We start from the raw sequence: 21860 nt of genomic DNA on the forward strand, positions 1-21860 counted from the left end.
GACGCTGTAACATGGTAATAGCAGTGCATAATTCACTTACAACTCTAGTTTAAAAACACAGAAAAAAGAACCATAACAATAATAATCTGTTATTACTTACACAGTATTAAAAATATGTAAACAATATCAACAACCTAAAGTGTGAGCAGTAGGATAAGTAAAAGCGTCAAGCTTAGAAATCCTACTGAAGGGGCGCCTGGGTGGCTCAGTCGTTAAGCGTCTGCCTTCGGCTCAGGGCGTGATCCCAGGGTCCTGGGATCAAGCCCCGCATCAGGCCCCCTGCTCCGCTGGGAGCCTGCTTCTTCCTCTCCCACTCCCCCTGCTTGTGTTCCCTCTCTCGCTGGCTGTCTCTCTGTCAAATAAATAAATAAAATCTTTAAAAAAAAAAAAAAGAAAGAAATCCTACTGAAGTTATCAGGTTAAAATAAGGTGTTATAATTTTAAGATATTTTACATAAGCTTCATGGTAACCACAAGGGAGAAACGTACAGCAATTAAAAAAAGAACATGATAAAGAAGTCAAAGCATACTGATACCAAAGGACATCAAAACACTTTTAAAAAGACAAAATTCAAAACAAGGAACAATGGATCTACAAAAATGGATCTAAAAAATTTAACAAAATAGCAATAAGTCTCTATCAATAATTAAGCATAAATGGATTAAATTCTGCAACTGAAATACACAGAACACCTTGACTGTTATTAAAAAACAAGATCCAATGAATTGCTGCCTACAAGATACTCACTTTAGCCTTAAAGACACACACAGACAAAGACAAAACTAACAGAGCCAAATGGAAAAATAAACAGCAATACATTAATACCTGGGGGCTTTAATACCCCACTCTCAACAATGGACGGATCATCCAGACAGAGAACCAATAGGAAACAACAGATTTGAACAATTCTTATAGAACAAATGGACCTAACAACCATATACAGAACATTCTGCCTGACAAGAGCAAGCTATATATTCTTCTCAGGCACACAGGAACATTTTCTAGGATAAACCATATGCTAGGCCAAAAAATAACTCTTAGTAATTTTTTTTAAAGATTTTTATTTTAGAGAGAGAGAGGGCAAAAGAGCACAAGCAGGGGGAGTTGCAGAGGGAGAGGGAGAAGCTGACTCCCTGCTGAGCAGGGAGCCTGATGCAGGGCTCAATCCCAGGACCCCAAGATCATGACCCGAGCCAAAGGCAGACATTTAACCAACTGAGCTACCCAGGTGCCCCAAGTCTTACTATTTAAGAAGGCTGAAATCATGCCAGGTATTGTCTCTGACCTCAATGGTATGAAACTAGTAATCAACAAAAGAAGGGAAATGGAAAAATTCATGAATACATAGGAACTGAACACTCTCCTGGACAACCAGTGGATCAAAGAAGAAATTAAATGAGAAGTAAGAAAGTATCTTGAGACAAACAAAAATGGAAACACAATCTACCAAAACTTATGGGATGCAGCAAAAGCAGTTTAGTTTTGTTTTGTTTTAATTTAAGAGAGAGCGAGCGCATAAACAGGGTGAGTGGCAGGCGGAAGGAGAGGGAGAAGCAGACTCCACGCTGAGCAGAGAGCCCGATGTGGGACTCGATCCCAGGACCCTGGGATCATGACCTGAGCCGAACTGACTGAGCCACCCAGGTGCCAGCAAAAGCAGTTCTTAAAGGGAAATTCACAGCAATAAACACCTACAGTTAGAAACAAGAAAGACTTCAAATAACCGAACTCTAAGCATTAAAGAATTAAAGAACAAAGTGAGCCAAAAGTGAACAGGAGGAAAGAAATAATAAAGATTAAAGCAAAAGTAAATATGATAGAGAACAGAAAAACAATAAAGATTAACCAAAGAGATGGTTCTTTGAAAAGATAAAACTGACAAACATTAAGCTAGACTAACCAAGAAAGATTCCAAATCAACAAAATTACATATGAAAAAGGAAACATTACAACTGATATCACAGAAATACAAAGGATCCTAAGAGGCTACTATGAACAACCGTACACCAAACTGGACAGCCTAGAATGGAAAAAAACATTGTTTTGTTTTTATTTTTCTAAGTAAGCTCCAAGCTCAACATGAGGCTTAAGTCATGACCCCAGTATCAAGACTTTTGTGCTCTGACCAAGGCAGCCAGGCTCCCTGAAATAGAAAATACAACCTACCATGTCTCAATCAAGAATAAGTAGATCTAAATAAGACTAATTACCAGGAGGAAACTGAATCAGCACTCAAAAATCCGCCAACAAAGAAAAGCCCAGGACCAGATGGCCTCAAAGACGAATTTTACCAAATATTTAAAGAATTCCAATCCTTCTCAAACTTTTCCAAAAACTCAAAGAGGAGAGAACACTCCCAAATTTATAAGGCCAGCATTACAATAGTACCAAAGCCAAAACAGAGCATTATGAGAAAAAACTACATCTCTGAAGGACACAGATGCAAAAATTCTCAGTAAAATACTGGCAAACCATATTTGGCAACACATTAAAAAGATCTTTCATAATGATCAAGTGGGATTTATCTTTAGGATGCAAGGATGGTTTAATGTATGCAAATCAATCAGTGTGATACATCACATTAATAAAATGAAAGACAATCATTGTCATTTCAATAAACACAGAAAATGCATTTAACAAAATTCAACATCCATTTATAAGAACTTAACAAATCGGATACAGAAGGGAACATACCTCAACATAGTAAAGGCCATATATGACAAGCCCACAGCTAACATCATATTTAATGGTGAAAGGTTAAAAGCTTTTCCTCAAAGATCAGGAACAAGACAAGGGTGCCCAATCTCACCAATTTTATTCAAATAGTACTGGAAGTGCTAGCTAGAGCAATCAAGCAAAAAAAATAAAAAGCATCAGAACTAGAAAGGACGTAAAACTGTCTCTCTTTGCAGATGACATGATTTTATAGAAAGAAAATCCTAAAGACTCCATGAAAAAACTACTGGATCTAATCAACAAATTCAGTAAAGTTTCAGGGAACAAAATTAATGTGCAAAAATCAGCAACTTTCCTATAAACTAACAACGAATTATCTGAAAAAGAAAAAATCCCATTTTCAAAAGCATCAAAAACAACATAAAGTACTTAGGAATAAAGTTAACCAAGGGGGTGAAAGAGCTCTAGACTGAAAACTACAAGACATTGATAAAAGAAATCAAGATAAATAAACGTAAAGGTATCCTGTGTTCACAGATTGGAAAAATATTGTTAAAATGTCCATACTACACAAAGCAATATACAGATTCGACGAAACCCCTATCAAGATTCCAATGGCATTTTCTACTGAAGTAGAAAAAAACACAAAATTTATAAGGAACCACAGAAGACCCCAAGTAGCTGGAGCAATCCTAAGAACAACAAAAGTGGGAGGCCTCACACGTTCTGGTTTCAAGCTGTATTATAATGCTACAGTAACTGAAACAGTATCAAATGTTATCAACAAATAGTATCAACTAATATTTGATGAGGGATCCAAGAACATTCAATAAAGAAGAGTCTTTTCAATAAATGGTAATGGAAAAATTGGGTATTCATACATGAAAGAACGAAACTAGACCTCTTACGTCATTCTCAGAAATTAATTCAAAACAGATTAAAGACTTAAATGTAAGAGTAGAAACCGTAAAACTCCTAGAAAAAAGGACAGGAGAAAAGCTCTCTGACATGGGTCTTGGCAATGATTTTTTGGATAGCACACCTAAAGCACAAGCAACAAAATAAAAAATAAACAAATGGGACTAAATAAAACTAAAAAGCTTCTGCACAGCAAAGAAATAACCAACAAAATGAAAAAGCAATGTATGAATTGGGAAAAAATATTTGCAAACCATACATCCGATAAGAGCTTAACATTCAAAAATATGGAAAAACTCCTATAATAGCAAAAAAAAAAAAAAAAGAAATGCAACTAAAAACTGGGCAAAGGACCTGAAATAGGCATTCTTTTTTTTTTTTTTTTTTTTTAAGATTTTATTTATTTATTTGACAGAGATAGAGACAGCCAGCGAGAGAGGGAACACAAGCAAGGGGAGTGGGAGAGGAAGAAGCAGGCTCATAGCGGAGGAGCCTGATGTGGGGCTCAATCCCATAACGCCGGGATCACGCCCTGAGCCAAAGGCAGACGCCCAACCACTGTGCCACCCAGGCGCCCCTGAAATAGGCATTCTTCTAAAGAAAATATACGAATGGACAACAGGCACATGAAAAGATGCTCAACATCACTAATCATTAGGGGAATACAAATTAAAATCACAATAAGGTATTCTGATACTATTAGAATGGCTAGCATCAAAAAGAAATAACGAATCCTGGCAAGATGTGGAAAAAAGGGAACCCTTGTGCACGGATGGTGGGATTGTGAACTGGTACAGCCACTACAGAAAATATGGTGTTTCCTCAAAAAAACTAAAAATAGAATTACCAAGTGATCGAGCAATCCCACTTCTGGGAATATACCCGAAGTAAATGAAAACGGTATGTGTAAGAGCCATCTGCACCCGCATGGAAACAACCTAAGCGTCTATCGACAGATGAGTGGATAAAGATGTGGATGGAATAGAGTATTAGTCTATAATGGAATACTTCAGCTGTAGTAAGGATGACATCTGCCATTTGAAACAACACAGATGGACCTTGAGGGCATTACACTAAGTGAAATATGACAAAGGATAATACTACATGATCTCACTTATATGCGAAACCAAAAAATAAAAACTCATAAAAGACATCATATTTGTGGTTACCAGAGGCAGGGGTGGGGCAGGGGAAATTGGATGGAGGTGGTCAAATGGTACAAATTTCAGTTCTAAGTAAGGACTGGGATGTAGTGTACAGCAAGATGACGACAGTTAACCCTGCTCTGCGGCATATATGAAAGGTGTATATACCACATATATGGTATATATAAGAGTAAATCCTAAGAGTTCCTGGAAAAAAAACTTTCTTTCATGGAAAAAAAATTTTTCTACTTTTTGTATCTGTAACAGATGATGGATGTTAACTAAATTTACTGTGGTTTTCATTTCCTAATATATGGAAGTCAAATCATTATGCTGTACACCTTAAACTCATGCTGTGTGTCAACTACACCTCAATATAACTGGAAAATAAAACAGAATGATGGATATGGACCATCAAAAGTAGGCATATTTGGATATAAGCTAGCTTCAGAAATTTTATAAGAAAACTAGTTTTATGTCATAAGACATTAAAAGTTCCTCCTTACCAGCAAAAAAAAAAAGAGAGAGAGAGAGAAAACCCAAAAAGCAAAACGCTGATACAAAGACATGTTGAGTTTCCCATGTTCTAAATTACCATCGGGGAGCCTCAGTTTTACATCTTCTGGGGCCATGTTTTGGCGGCTGGGATGTAAGAAAGAGGAAACGAAAATAGGTCTACGTAAATGGATGAGAAATAAATCAGAAGGATAAGAAGAACTCAAACAGCAAAAAAGCTCACCATCTGCACAAAGTACTTACTGATCTGGGTTACCATCACACCTTTCTTGAGAACACTGAACCTTATTTTTATAATCCACTGCAATTTCAATTTGCGATATGAGGACTGTAAAAATCAACCCAAAGGACCACCATACCAAGTTAACAAGCAGAGGTAAGGAAAGCAGGCAGTTTGCCATAGAAGGCTGGAATAACCACACAGGTTTCCTTCCTATATATCACCATGACTGCTAAGAGCCCACATCTTTGATAATGGCTCTCATGAGCTCAGCCAGTGATGGGAAGACGGAGTCTCCCCCAGAAAAAAATCAGGGTCAAATCCCATGAGGGTTGGGACAGGGTAAAGATGACGTTTAGGCTGGAAAGAAGACTCTGTCTTTGTTGGAGATGGCATGAGCCCATGACTTGCAAAATCCAAGAAGCTCAATACTGAATTATGCTTAAAAAAAAAAAAAAAAAAAAAACCATTAAAAATCACATGTAGTGTAACTTTATTGTCACATTTGCTAACAAGAGGCACATCCTGTGTTCCAATTGTGAGACCCATATGCTCGGCACCACGGCACAAACCAGTCTTCGACAACGTCCAAACATGCGTCCTGTGGGAGTTAAGAGCCCAGAGCTGCCATCTGCCACTGCCAAGGACAGAAACAAACTGAATTCACTAAGGTCTTAGAGTTCCTTCTACAATGATTTTATTATAAATATGTTCTTTTGGAATAAACAAATATTGCATTCAAGACTATCTGCAAACTTGTTCTAAAGTAATAAAGGAAGAGAAATGGAACCAGGAACCACTTAGAAATCGAGATAAGTAGCAAAGACACTTGCATGCCATGCTAAGCGCCTTTCCCCCAGAAGTAACAGAAGGTTAACAGGGAATATCACATATCTCATTAGCCCATTCAATTAAAGTAAGCTTTGAGTTTGGTAATTTGCTCTTGTTCTGTAAACTGAACTGCTTCTCTCCTCAGTCCTAAGAAGTAGAATGGGAAGACAGTCTGCAGGGCCCAGCAACAACAAGAAAGATCTTGACTTTGTATCTGTTAACTCTTTGCTCATGAACAAACTGTTCGCTATTTGCCAGGAGCAACGTCAGAGTAGTCCTTCAGCACGCCAGCCAGATGCTCGTTGTGGGTCTTAAACCGTCGCTTCTTCTGTGAAGCAGGCTTTTTCCTTCTCTGAATAGGGGCCTACAAGAAAAGGTAAAAACAGAAACAGCTACTCAGAAGGGCAGAACAGCAAGGATTTACTAACGACACGCAGAAACCTTTCTTCCCACTCGGTGGCCCAGCTTCCCCGCCAACCCCCACGGTGCTCCCCGACCACAGACGAGCGCCAGCAATACGGTGACGTGCACACCTCCACCGGGAAGAACGGGGCTGGCACAGAAACCCCCCAGAGCTATTCTCGACACTAAGCGGATTAAAAAGAGAGGCAATAAAGCTCTTTGTTTTTCATTTCTATCATTAGGTTTAAAAATACATCATTACCAATAAAAAAAGATCTGAAGCAAACGTGGCAAAATACAGAGATACAGCAAAACTGGGAAGTGGCTACGCACGCAAAAATCTGTTAGATATTATTCTCCATTCTTTTCTGTGTCCTTGAAATTTAAAATCATGTGATTAAAAAAACAACAAACTAAGCAATGATAGGAAAGAAAAGCTCATAAAGTGCTGCAACTACACTAATTCATGGAGATCACTGGGCAATAAATCCTACCTTTTAGGGAGTCCTACAAATTCACTGAATAAAACACACACAAAATCACAAAGGCGGCAAGCTACAAAGACTGATGGTAGACAAGGGAAAGGGAGAGGGGCAGAGCAGCTACAGTTAGGGTGTTGGTGAATTAGTCCCCAAGCTGGATTTGTCCTTGGACTACAGACAATTGATTAGCTGGTACAAGGCAATTCACAAGCCATCTTTCCGTTACAAATCCCTCCTCTGCTTGGGCTTTGGGACTACATAGTATCTGCTTCCTAAGGAATCTGAAAGTCAACAAGGACAACAATGTGATCAGGGCTAAGGCAGAGCCAGGCACCAAGACCACGGGGGCTCATGCAGCAAGGGGAAGGGGAGCACAATTAAGGTCTTAAAGGCCAAGATGACAAAGCAAGCTCCTTTTAGAAACTGGAGGGCAACATGTGGGCACTAGACAACGTTCGGTATGACTTGACCTTAAGAGTAGTCCCTGCTACAACGGGCTGGAGGGGTTATGAGGAAAGCTCTCACATGCCTGGGTCGCAGCACCTGGCGGCAGAGATCTACTGGCCACCAATAAATCAGACATGATCTGGTTTGCATCTGACCAAGATCACTGATTAGGACACTGAGAAAAAACTGGAAGAGAGGACCGACTACCCACTCTTCAGAGAGAACAGGAAGCAGGCTCACAGTTCAAAGAACAGAGGATTACTTTTTTTTTTTTTTTTTCAAGAGACTACATACCACTTTCTTTGGTCCAGATTCCTGCATGGAAGAAATACCCTGTCGCTTCAGATATTCTTCAATTTTCTCCTCATCCATTGAATCCACAGTGACACTCCTCCAGAGTTTCTGAAACTCTGCCAACAAGATAGTAGTTATTTTACAACAGATGTTTACAAGCTACAGCGTTAGTGATAGAAATCCAGGCCTTGCTTTTATCTCCTCTGGTCTAAAGTAGCACATCAAGGTTTCATCATAAAATCAAAGGAAGTAAGACAAGATCACACAAATGCTGGACAGTGAGCAGCAGAAGGGGCTGGGACAGCAGTGTTCTGTTCTCAGTGTGGTAATGAAGGACCATGTCACTGAGAACTCCCTGCAGTTGACACTCTTATTAGTCCAAAAAGCAGTTCTCTCCAGTGAAATAGCTCAAAATTCCTGTTCATCCTCTGAGCTCAGGATACTCCATTTCCTCTCCCTACCAGTAAAAAGAAACATGAAGGGAGACAGGGAACCAAAGTTTTATGTGGGGATAAGAAGCTGTTAATTTATTAACAAGAGACTTTTGAAACCAAATAATCTGGAGATGGGGGACTAAGAGGTCATAAAGACTGTGAGTTTGGGTCAGTTATTTTATATATAGAATGGCCTTCAATTTGGGGTTTTCTAGTATTTCTTCATGGTTAAATTGAGGTTATACATTTTTGGCAAGAATATCACAGAAATGACATTGTACCCTTCTCAGTGCAAAGGGTACATGATGTCAATGTCTTACTGAGGCTGATAAACTGATCACTGCTTAAGCTGGTATCTGTCAGATTTCTCCACCACAAAGCTATTATTTTTCCCTTTGTAATTAATGAGGACCTTATGGGGAAATCTACTGAGACTAAGCAAATACTCCATTTCTCATCACACTTTTTGCTAACTTTAGCATCCACTGACAGCTTCTGCCTATAATTATTACTTGTGGGCCTGCCTAAGGGCAAATTATTTCCATCATTCCTTCCAGATGTGTAAATTAGAATTCTATAAGGAAGGACTATTCTTTCTCCACTTATTCAGTTGTTTATTTGATGTAGTATGGACTCATGGGTACTTACTCTACAGATTACGATCGATTACTATCATTTTGTTATTCAAACATCCTGGCTTTGGTCATTGAGAGCCCTTCAGATTGTTCCTGTATCTTTTTTACTTGCTTTCCTTTTTATTCTGTCTTTTGTTTTGCTGAGCACCTACTTTCTGGTACCAAAAAATGTTCCGAGCTCATCTTATATTTCCCCAAACTTGGAACAATCAACCATTTTGTCAAGGAGTCCTGACTGACTTTATTGGAGAATGTTATCTAGAGACCAAGATCTGGGCGCTCTATTTTCTTTTTCTGTCAGTTTGGTTTTGGTTTTGTTTTCTGAAAATCGTAAATGATTAGGGGATACTGAATTTAAAAGCAGACGGATTTATTTTGGCAGAAGATCTCCCAAGTATCATGAAAGTCAGGCACGCTCTCAACTATAAAGGTAAATAAAACAGGAACTGATCTAGAAATCTTGTAACAGAGAAAAACAGGAAGAACAGGCTAGAATTTACAAATTCAGACTGGATCCTCTGAATTGAAGAGATCCCTGTTCCACTTAAGCTAACAATGAAAACTCTGTAACAAAGTATGCCAGAGAAGGAAAGGAAATAAGGAAAGGAAATTCCTAAATAACTCATTCATGTTTTGGCTATGCCCAGATTTTTCCTATAAAATGCAAAATTAGCAGACTAGTACAGTACAGCCTGGGAACCAGACGGTCTGGGTGTGAATCCAGCCACTCCATTTACTATGTAACATGGGGCAAATCATTTAACCCCTCTGCCTCAGTTTCCTGATCTGCAGAACAGGGATAATAATACCTGTCTCATAGAGCTGTAGATAGTAAATCAGTTAATGTATCGTCCACAAAGAAAGAAGCACTATCTATACCTGTTATAGTTATCATCATCATCTCACCTCTATCATCTTATTTCTGGGTGCTAATGCCTCTAACGAAAGCGGTATGAAACACCTAAGAAAAGGACTGGCTAGCAGATATAGGGTGATCTCATTTATGTAAAATAGAAAAAACTAAAATTCTACAAAACTCTTTTTAAAGATTTACTTTGAGAGAGAGCACGCACACGAGCACAAGTGGGGGATGGGACAGAGGGAGAGGGAGAGAAGCACAGTCCCTGCTGAGCACAGAGCCTGACAGACAGACATAAATAAGATCTTTGGGGGGGGGGGGAACAGGGTTAAGGTTTTGTTTGAGCAGTTTCTAGCCATCATCATGTTTGATCCGAAGGGGCAAGCAAGGGAGAGAAAATTCTTGGGCCCATTTTAGAGTCTAAGGCGGTGAGGCTGAAGTGGGCTCTGGGCAGGATCAAGATCACAGCTAGTGGAGAAAACAGCTCTGAAGCTGCGTCCCAGGCAACAGCAGGCCCCAAGCCTGCCCCACACAGTCATGCACAGAGAAGTGTGTCCCAGCCTGGGTGGGGATATGGCAGACCCCTCCCACCCCATCTGGCCTGCACCCTCTTATAGCTGTACCATTCCCGGTCCCCTTGGGAGCCCACGACCCAACAGTAGTCAAGATGGTGGCTCCCTGTGCACCAGTGTGGCAGCCTCACCAGCTGGCCTTCACTGCCTTGATGGCACTCACAAGGTTCTGGGCGGGCAGATACCAAAGATCTGGAGGAGGGCGATGCCCCCAGAGACCCCAAACACAACAATGGGGGTGTCCTGCAGCCACTTCTCAAACTGGCCCATGCAGTCTTTAGTGTGGATGGAGCCCCGCTGCTCCAGCGCCAGTGGGAGCTGCCTACTGTAGCCACACTGGGTGCTGAGGACATCTTCTGCTGGGTCCCTGATGCGGCAGGAGAAGGGGACCCTACAGCGCTCCTGGCTCAGGTTCAAGTCAGTGCAGCTGAAATACAGATTGAGGTATCAACCATTAGGCCCTCGGGCTCCACAGCAAAGCTAATATTTCTGAGCAAAGAGATTCTGAAGGTCAATGTCGTCCTGACAGGCCCTGACATTGTTACTGACAGAAGAAACTGAGCTGGTCTCGAATCCAGTCCTTGCATATGAAGGCCAGGATCCCTGTTGCCAGCTCCAGGAAGAAAAGACGCTGAGAAACACAGAAAAGCGTGAGCAGGAAGGTGTTCTCCCAAAGAGCCCCAATGCCCCCGTCAAAGCCCAGCACCGACACAACGCCTCCAACCGCTACCAACAGCCACATGGGATCGAGGCCTCCCAGATCTGTCAGTGCTGAGATGTTGGAGAGAACACCCTTCTCACCCCAGGCCCGAGGCCAATGGCCAGGAACAGGGCTCCCAGCACCCACAAGACAATGTTGAAGCCAAACAGCAGTATTTCCTACAGCAGCCGACCTCAGGCTCCTGGAAGCCTGGGGTGCTAGCCCAGCATGGTTAGCAGCCACCTGCTGGCCCAGAAACCAGAGCTGGGGTCGAGCCAGCCCTCCACGGGCCACCCTGGGCTAGAGCCGCCCAGGCTATACCACATCCTTGTTATCCATTCATCAATCACTGCACACTTGGGCTGCTTCCATATCTTGGGTATTGTAAATAATGCCACAATAAACAGGGGTGTGTGTATCCCTTTAAGTTAGTGTTTCTGTATCCTTTGGGCAAATACCCAGTAGTGCCACTGCTGGATGCTAGCACAGTTCTATTTTTAACTTTTTGAGGAACAGCCATACTGCTTTCCACAGTGGCTGCACCAGTACATTACTTTTAACCCATATTTAAAGTGAGTTTCTTACAGAAAGCATACACCAAGGTCTTGCTTTGTATCTAATCTGAAAATCTGTATCTTAATTATTATGGTTAGACAATTTACAACTGTCTCAATTATTATGTTTGAACAATTTAACAGTGAAAAGTGTGTTAGATGATTTTGGATGTTTAAACAGATGAAAGTCTTTATTACTATGTTTACAAGATTTACATTTAACATAATAATGGCTGGACTAAAATCTATCCTCTTACCATTTCTATTCCATATACTCCTTGTTTTTTTCCATTTCTGTGTTCATTTGGATTAAGTGAATATATTTTTCTGATTACATTTTATGTCTGCTATTGGCACATTATACATTTTTTACTGAGATACAACTGACAACACTGTATTAGGTTTAGGTGTAGAACACAATCATTTGATATATGCATATATAACAAAATGATTACCAAAGTACTTTAACACTCATCACCACACAATTACGATTTTTAGGAGATTTTATTTATTTATTTGAGAGAGAGAAAGGAAGAGCACAGAGGAAGAAGCAGACTCCCTGTTGAGCAGAGAGCCCGATGCGGGGCTCGATCCTAGGAGATCATGACCCCCGAGATCATGACCTATGCCAAAGGCAGATGTTTAACTGACTGGGCCACCCAGGTACCCCTACAGTCACAATTTTTTTCCCTTGTGATGAGAACTTTTAAGATCTACTCTCTTTCAAATGTATAATACGGCATTTTTTTTTTTAAGATTTTATTTATTTATTTATTTGACAGAGAGAGACAGCCAGCGAGAGAGGGAACACAAACAGGGGGAGTGGGATAGGAAGAAGCAGGCTCCCAGCAGAGAAGCCCGATGTGGGGCTCGATCCCAGAACGCCGGGATCACGCCCTGAGCCGAAGGCAGATGCTTAACGACTGAGCCACCCAGGTGCCCCTGTAATACAGTATTTTTAACTATAGTTACTCCTTTTTTGAAAACAATGGTTTTAGTGGTTGTCCTAGGGTTTATAATACACATTTAATTAATCAGAGCCTAGCTGCAAGTAAGTTATACCAGTTTACATATAATGTAAAGATTCTATAATAGTGGGGCACCTCAGTGGCTCAGTTGGTTAAGCGTCTGAATCTTGATTTTGGCTCAGGTCATGATCTCAGGGTCATGAGACTGAGCCCCATGTTGGGCTCCATGCTCAGGGCGGGGGCTGAGGGGGTGGGTGGGGAATCTGCTTGAGATTCTCCGCCCCACTACCGTGCGCTCTCTCTCTAAAATAAATAAATCTTTAAGATTTTTTTAAAAGATGTTATAATAGTATCCTTCCCTCTGACCTTTGAGCTGTCACAAATTTTACTTTTATATTTGCTGTAAACATAAAATATATTTCTAATACTTTTCCTTTATAATCAGTTATCTTTCTTCTTTTTTTTTTTAAGATTTTATTTCAGAGAGAAAGAGCACAAGTTGGGGGGGGGTATCCCACAGAGGGAGAAGCAGACTCCCTGCTGAGCAGGGAGCCTGATGTGGGGCTCAATCCCAGGACCCTGGGATCATGACCTGAGCTGAAGGCAGATGCTTAATCAACTGAGCCACTCAGGTGCCCCTTTTCTTTTTTCTTAAGTAGGCTCCATACATGGAGCCCTACACGAGGCTTGAACTGACAACCCTGAGATCAAGACCTGAGCTGAGATCAAGAGTCAGAGACTTAACCAACTGAACCACCCAAGTGCCCCTTGAGCTCAAAGCAATAAGAAAAAAATTTTAATAGACATTTTTAAATGTTTTAATTAGAAAAACATGAATTTTATATTCACCTATTTACAGCACACCTACTTATCTGTATAGATCCAAGTTACTACCTAGAATCACATCTCTTTTGCCTGAAAGAATCTCCTTAGTAAATCTGGTAATACAGGTCTTATGACAATGACTTATCTCAGTTTCTGTGATACCATGAGAATATTACTCTAAAAGACTATTTCTCCTTAATTTTTAAAAGATTAGTTTTAGGGCGCCTGGGTGGCTCAGTTGGTTAAGCATCTGCCTTTGGCTCAGGTCATGATCCCAGGGTCCTGGGATAGAGCCTAGCGTCCCGACTCCCTGCTCAGTGGGGAGTCTGCTTGTCCCTCTCCCTCTGCCCCTCACCCCACCCTTTAGTTCTCTCTCTCAAATAAATAAAATCCTTTAAAAAAAAAAAAAAAAAAGATTGGTTTTGCTGGGTACAGAATTCTAGGTCAAAGTTTTTCCCTTTTGGGGCACCTGGATGGCTAAGATGGCTAAGCATCTGCCTTCGGCTCAGGTCAGGATCCCAGGGTCCTGGGACCAAGCCTCACCTCAGGCTCCCTGCTCAGTGGGAAGCCTGCTTCTGCCTCTTCCACTCCCCCTGTCGCTGTGTCTCTGTCAAATAAATAAAATCTTTAAAAAATAAAAATAAAATTTTCATTTTGGGGCGCCTGGGTGGCTCAGTTGGTTAAGCGTCTGCAATCAGCTCAGGTCATGGCCTCAGCCTCAGGGTCCTGGGATGAAGCCCCACACCGGGCTCCCTGCTCAGCAAGGAGTATGCTTCTCCCTCTCCCTCTGTGCTCTCTTCTCTCTCTCAATAAAAATCTTTAAAAATAAATTTTTCATTTGATTTTCTTTTAATGTCTACCTTTGAAATATTCTACCTGATTGTGCATGTTGTCTGCCGTTTCTACCAGAGGCCTTAACACATAAACCAGCTATCTTAAATTCCATGTCTAACAGTTTCCAGTACCTGTGTCCCAAGAATTTTATCAATTCCCTTGTCTCAATACTGTATCACTTTTCTCCTTGTTATGCCATATATATATATATATATACACACACACACACACACACACACACACACACAAGTATATACTGAAAGCAGGATAGCCTCTGTAGGACAGCTGAGACTGAGATAAACAGTCTTTGTGTCTGGATATGACCCTATCTTTCTTATGCTAGGCCTTTAGGGTGTGGAGGTAGAGTCATTCTATCGTCAGAACATGAGCTTGGTTTGGAATCTGTTGCTGCTATGGAGACCTATAAATGCAGCACAGGCTTCAAATTGCTCCAGCCATACCTTATGTTTAGGGTAGAGGCTTGTTTGCCAAAGAGTTTCTCTCAGTATCTACTCAAACTACAGTTTTAGGTCTTCCATTTAGACTGCATCTCATATTGTCTCCCTGCCTCCAAGCTCCTGCAACTCACAGAATTCCACTGTTACCCATTATTACTCCACATCTCTAAGCCTGGTATGGAGTGGGAGTTCTCTGAAATTCTGATTAAGCCTTGGTCACAGCCAAATACTATGTTCTTGGTATCCGACATGTAGCCTTCTCAATGTTCCTGCCCATCCCCCCGTGCTGAAGTCCTGGGCCCAGCACATATTCCTGCCCCTTCCCCAGGGGTGAAAGGTTTTCTTTCTGTTCCATTCCCACCGCAGTTTAAGGCTTTCGTCTCACAGCAGAGAGGCAGGAAGGACTCAGACAGGGCTTCATGTCTTTCCTGAAGCATCTACCATTCCCCTCCTCCAGGCCTGCCCAATGATGGCAATACTCAGCCCTATCCTCGTCTTTTTTATAAGCATTCAGTGAAGTCTGTGGAAGAAAGCCTGTAAGTAGGTATGAACTCCCTGTGTTCTCAGCCCCCAAGGATTCTGTATCTTCTTGCTAGTCCAATTTAAGCCTTTAGCAGTTCATTAAAATTTTTAACTGAATTCTTCTGAGTGGTGTTCATTTTGTCTGTCCCAGATAAGTACTTGCATTCCATCTTTTCTTGGAGGTGCCTGTCTTTCCTTAGATTTCAGATTAGGTGGTTGTCCTGCAACCTCAGCTCTCTGATGGATTCAAGAGAACTATAAATTTGCAGCTGTTTAGGGTTTATTATTATTGCTATAGGAGTGGAACAATGCTCTGACCAGCGTTCTCCATTTTAAGTGGAACCCAGAAGTCCCCAACTATCCACTTTTTTGGCTAAAAAACAATGTGATTAATGCAACTAGCTCTGCTCTCTACGGGCTTATGTGAGACAAAATAGCTTCAGGTCAAATTTCCAAGTCAGCAATAAAAACATCACTCTAATTCCAAGAAAGCACACAATATTGTGTTGTGGGTTTTTTTTTTTAGATTTCATTTATCTGAGAGAGAGAACAATCACAAGAGGGGCAGAGGGAGAAGCAGACTCCCCACTGAACAGACAGCCCAATATGGGACTCAATCCCAGGACCCCAGGATCATGACTTGAGCTGAAGGCAGAAGCTTAACCGCCTGAGCCACCCAGGTGACCACAATATTGTTTTAAAATACACACCACAGGTGCAGGGGTAGCTTGGTTGGTTAAGCATCCAATTTGACTTCAGCTCAGGTCATGATTCAGGGTCGTGAGATCCAGCCCAGTGGGGAGTCTGCTGGAGATTCTCTCTCTCCTACTCCTCTGCCCCTCCCCTTGCTCACTCTCTCCAAAATAAATAAATCTTTAAACAGAAATACATAAATAAAATACCAAACCAGAATTTTATTTTTTAGATTTTATTTATTTGAGAGAGCAAGAGAGAGTGCGAGCACAAACAGTGGGGGAGAGGGAGAAGCAGCCTCCCCACTGAGTAGGGAGCCCACCTCAGGGCTCCATCCCAGGACCCTGGGATCGTGACCTGAGCTGAAGGCAGACGCCAACTGACTGAGCCACTCAGGCAAACAGAGCCTAATTTTAAAGGCAAGATCTCACAGAATCCCAAATTGAATTAGATTTTAATGTATCCAAGGACAAAAAATGTACAGTTGACAGAGGTACAAAGAAAAATCATGTTTTTCTCTAATTTTATAAAGTCGTTGCAAGAAAATACAAATTCAAGAAAAACCTTATTTTCTATGAGGCTGGCAAAGTCAACTAAAAACATCTAGTACTGGTGATGGCAAAGAATTGGAAACTTTTTCATATACTGCTGTGAAGGGTAAATGCATCCCAAAAAATTGGTACAAACTTTACAAAAGGCATTTCAGGCAAGATGTTGAAAATTTTTTAAATATGCCTTATCTTCTGAGCTGGCAATTCTACTTAAATCTACAATGAGGAAATAATCGGGCCGAGTGCACATATATTTATGTGCAAGTATTATTTATAATAGCATATAACAACACAAAAACTACATTTCTATCTGTGGAGCATCAGAAAAATTGTTTTAAAGTACATCCATAAAATGGAAAGCCATCAAAAAATAATGGACTAAAACAGCATCTGAGCCCCAGGAAAAGAGCTTCTGGAAGAAGCCTTGTATTCTGATAAAGTTGAAATTGTTTAAGCTTCTAGGTGGAAAAGAACAAGTTAGCAGAAATGAAAGAAAAGTCAGACTGCCATTGGACTTCTCACCAGGAACGCCAACAAACATTCTATAACTGCAACAGATCATTGCAAATTCGCCTCAGACTGCTATACTGGCTCTGGTTCTTCGCTGTCTAATAAAACACAACACCACAGATCCACCTGGTCAATAACCAGATAGCTAAGGAAACATGAATAAATAACCAGATAAGATTAAAAACACCTAGTATTTTAGTACTATTTGATACTTCCAATTCTACTGGTAATAGCTAATATTATGGTTACTATTACTATGTGCCAGGCTCTGTTTCAAGCTCTATGCACCCTTATTTTTAACTCATTTAATTCTCATAAGGACCATGAGACAAATACCATTATTCCTATTTTATAGATGAGAAATCTCAGAAGTATCTTGCCTAAGCTAGTAAGGAGCAGAGCTAAGATATAAACCTGCAGATTAACTATTCAAACCATCATCTTGACCACTGCATTTATTTACTGGCTCTAAATGGATAAGATCCTGATAAAAGGAAATAAATGCCTCTGTGGAATAAGACATATACCTAAGTTCAACTACTCTGTGTTCACTTACGTATTTGACTTTCTAAATTACTACAAATAAGCTCTCTCCTTACTTGTGTTATATCTCATTTTAGGATATCTGGTTCTGTTACAGATAAAATGAAGGGTGAGTCTGCAACAGGTCTGAAAGCTTCATCTCTATTTCCTCTTTAGCTAAGACTGCCACCTACTGGGCTAACACAAAAATCTCCAATACAATCAGGACAAAGCGTTTTGAGTAAAATACGAACAAAGAGAAAGAGACAGAGAGGAAGACAAATGTTAAGATATGCATCAATTTTCAGTGGATCTTCTCTGGAAATGCACAACTTATATCAACAGAAAAAACTCATTTTTTTAAAATTAGTGATTTATGCCATACTGATGATTTCAACTCCAAGAACAGTGCCCCAACCCTGAAGTTCCTGTGGATGGTGATTATTCCCCCAGAGCCTACAGCGCTGTACGAACACCACAGTGACAGTATGCAAGAACCACCATCTGTGTTCCCTTGTCAGTGTTCCCTCAGAGCCGTAGGTAAGCTCAACAACAGAGACCTTATTCACTCTAACATCCCTGTATCACTGCGCCAAATTAAAGAATTCAAGAAAAGAAGTCTGAAGACAACAGATATTTTATAAACATAAACCATACCTTTAATATAATTCTCAACCCAGACGGTTTCACTTCCTGGGGAACATTTGATAATGTCTGGATACATTTTTGGTTGTCACACTGTGGGGAAAGGTATGCTACTGGGATCTAAAGAAGCCAGGGATTCTGCTAATGCAGTGACAACCCCAATGCCAAAAAAAATTATCCAGCTCCAAATAATCAATACCACCATTGTTGAAAAACCTTTCTTCCTCCCAGCCATCTTTCTTAGAAAATATAGAGATTAATGAAAACACCAGTTGATAATAAGAAACTGAGCCTAGAACCAAATTGTTTACATACATAAAGTACTTTTTATACTGGTTTAATAAACATATGATTTTCTAGGAACATACAATGTACGATTAACCTTTGAAAATCTCAGAAAAACTTCACTTTGTATTTTGCAGACCTTTTCCAAGAGTCTTTATCACTTAAGGGAAACACTAATTACGGTACATAGGTTGCTACTGCATCACACCTGTACTGGTCCATTTGTAGCCATCACATTCAATGGTGACTCAAATGTAAACAACTGTGCTATTTATATCCCTTTTATATTCTAATATAAATGTGCTTGAAAAGTTCTAAATATTGAAATACATTTGTAGGGGCGCCTGGGTGGCACAACGGTTAAGCGTCTGCCTTCAGCTCAGGGCGTGATCCTGGCGTTATGGGATCGAGCCCCACATCAGGCTCCTCTGCTATGAGCCTGCTTCTTCCTCTCCCACTCCCCCTGCTTGTGTTCCCTCTCTCGCTGGCTGTCTCTATCTCTGTCGAATAAATAAATAAAATCTTTAAAAAAAAAAAAATACATTTGTAAAATATAAATCAATTTCCTTTTATTTATTTATTCCTCCTTTCTCTGTTACAGTTAGGGTATACTTTTTTTTTTTTTTTAAGGAGGGTGGGAGAGGGAGAAGGAGAGAGAGAATCTTAAGCAGGCTCCACGTCCAGTGCAGAGCTCAATCCAGGGCTTCATCTCACAACTCTGAGATAATGACCTGAGCCAAAATCAAGAGTTGAATGCTTAACCGGCTGAGCCACCCGGGTGCCCCTACTTTTTTTTTTTTTTAAAGTAAGCTCTGCACCCAATGTGGGGCTTGAACTCACCACCCTGGAATCAAGAGTCAACATGCTCTACTGCCTGAGCCAGCCAAGCAGGCATCCCTGTATTATACTAACTTTTAAGAAATCATGTCTCAATGCAGGTTATATCGCCTAGAAATTCTACTTTCCAAGAGCAAAGAATACATTACAAAATATTTGCTCCTCAGGCTCCACTGAATCAGATTTAAGGATTAAAAACCACTAGCCTAGGGGCGCCTGGGTGGCGCAGTCGTTAAGCGTCTGCCTTCTGCTCAGGGCGTGATCCCGGCGTTCTGGGACAAGCCCCGCATCAGGCTCCTCCACTGGGAGCCTGCTTCTTCCTCTCCCACTCCCCCTGCTTGTGTTTCCTCTCTCGCTGGCTGTCTCTGTCAAATAAATAAATAAAATCTTAAAAAAACAAAAACAAAAACCACTAGCCTATGACAAAAATCAGAGTCTTTACTACAGCCTTTGCCTTTACTATTCTCTGCATGAACCCCACTTCCCCCACAACGGCACCCACATGAGTACCACTCTGGTACTTTGGAAGCCTAGCACCATCTCATTCTTCCACCGTGGTCTTCTCCGAGTTCCACCCCTCCTACTACTTTAACAGCTTGCACATACTTCATTTGTCTCTTTCCTAGAATTTGATACAATCTGTAATCATGTTTTATTTTTTATATTGTCTACTTTATCTTTTAGAATGTAAACTCCACAAAGGCAGAGATTTGTCTATACCTTGTTCACTGCTGTATCCCCTGCATTTGGTAAAATGACTGGGCCATAAAATAGAACATCAGTAAATATTTGAATAAGTGAATTCTTGTTGAATAATTCATGAATACACAATAACAGATTGTTACCAAAATCCCAGAAAGTGTCAATTAGGAAATAAAAACAAAAGAATGAAGTTGATAAAATGATACCTGTAAGTTTAAGCAAATTAGAGATATAGAAAATCACTTTGTATATTTGAGAACCCCCCAGAATTATACTTTCCAAACAAATAATGGGAGACTGTATCATGTAATAAAGGTAATTAATATAAAATGACACTTTAAAAAATGTTAAAACTGTATGCCAATTACAAAAGGAAATATTTAAACAAAAGAAGGATGTACAGTAAAAGAATGGGCAAAAATATATGAGTTGAAAAAAAGGGAGGGGATTAAAAGAATAATATGAAAATAAGGCCAGATTTCAAAGTAAAAGAACATTAAATACAACCAAGAAGAATGCTTTACAATGATTATAATACAATCCTTAAACTATGACTGTCAAGAATGTATATAAACCAAAAATTTTGAGGGAAACATATACAGGAAGTAATAACAAAATTAACAGAAAAAAAGCAATGGCAGATTTTAATGTTTGCTCTGTCACCACTCATATAAAGTAGTCAAAAAGTAGTATGTAAAGGGTGATCTGACAGATATTTTCCTTTGAAACAAAATACAACAACAAAAGTAAAACTGATAAACCAACAGTTAGCATAACAAGGAAGTAAGGGAGAAAGTCCAAATACAAAAAGTTAGCAATAAAAAGGGAAAATTACAGAAAAAAATTAAATTCGGGGCTATACTCTGCAAAAACTATATGCTATTCAATTTGAAAATTTAAAAAGGATGATTTTAGGTAAGCAGAAATTGCCAAAATTAATTTACAAGGTGGGAAACTTAATGAAGAACATAACCAAAGAAGATATGAAGAATACAGTCAAAGAAGCAACAAGACAGGTACACTCATGGGCGTTTGTGTTCAAATCTTCAAGGAATCGAATATTCTCGTAAGGGAAGAATGAAAAGGGAAGGAAGAGAGGAAAACTACCTCTCTTTTGATGTATCCAGCATCACACACAAACCAAACCCTGAGAAAGTAAGCAAAAAAAGGAAACTGGATACTAAAGCAAAAACCTTTAAACATAGAAAAAGAGTCCAGAAATATATAGTTAAAAAAAGGTTATTCTAGGAGTATAAGGACAGTCAACATTAGGAAATCTAGTAATATACTTCAACATCTATTAAATAAGTCCAAAACAACAAAGACTTAATAGATGCAAAAATAATTTATCAATTTCCCCTCCCAAATACCTTCTGATATATATGGCTATTTCATTAACATAAAAAATGCATACACATATCCAGCATGTAAAAGGTGTAAGAATATTTGCTGCAGCATTAAGTACTTAAAAAAACCCATCCATCAGGTACACCTACATAATGGAATACTAAATAGACATATAGCACCAGAGAATATCTCTAATAGAGAAAAAGTAAACTAGAAAAATAAACATCAAACAATTTATACAATTTATTTCCAGATATGTGGGATTTTACTAACAAGCATATGTGGTTACTTTTATAATCTGAGTGGAAAAAAGTGAAAATCCTCATCTTGGGGTGCCTGGGTGGCTCAGTTGGTTAAGCAGTCTGACTCTTGGTTTTGGCTCAGGTCATGATCTTAGGGTTGTGAGACTGAGCCCTGTGACAGGCTCCGTGCTCAGCCTGGCATCTGCTTAAGACTCTCTCTTCCTCTTCTTCTA

The 21860-nt window shown here is 40.0% G+C and overlaps 1 protein-coding gene and 1 pseudogene across 2 annotated transcripts in view; both read right to left on the reverse strand.

The window, feature by feature from the left end:
* Positions 1–414: 414 nt before the first annotated feature.
* GTF2E2 (general transcription factor IIE subunit 2) overlaps positions 415–21860 on the reverse strand; it is a 63125-nt gene continuing 41679 nt past the window's right edge. The window contains exons 7-8 of one of the 2 annotated variants that reach the window (XM_026508375.4): positions 7933–8048; positions 415–6671 (exon numbers count right to left, since the gene is read on the reverse strand). In XM_026508375.4, coding sequence (XP_026364160.1) covers positions 6555–6671; positions 7933–8048 — 233 coding nt within the window. In that variant the 3' untranslated portion in view covers positions 415–6554. Of the gene's footprint in view, positions 6672–7932; positions 8049–18520; positions 21186–21860 lie in introns of those variants that run through there. The other variant, XM_048226214.2, reaches the window with a different exon arrangement.
* LOC113262213 (tetraspanin-17-like) lies at positions 9119–15022 on the reverse strand (annotated as a pseudogene).

This window comes from Ursus arctos, unplaced genomic scaffold (genome assembly GCF_023065955.2).
Source record: "Ursus arctos isolate Adak ecotype North America unplaced genomic scaffold, UrsArc2.0 scaffold_27, whole genome shotgun sequence".
NCBI lineage: Eukaryota > Metazoa > Chordata > Mammalia > Carnivora > Ursidae > Ursus > Ursus arctos.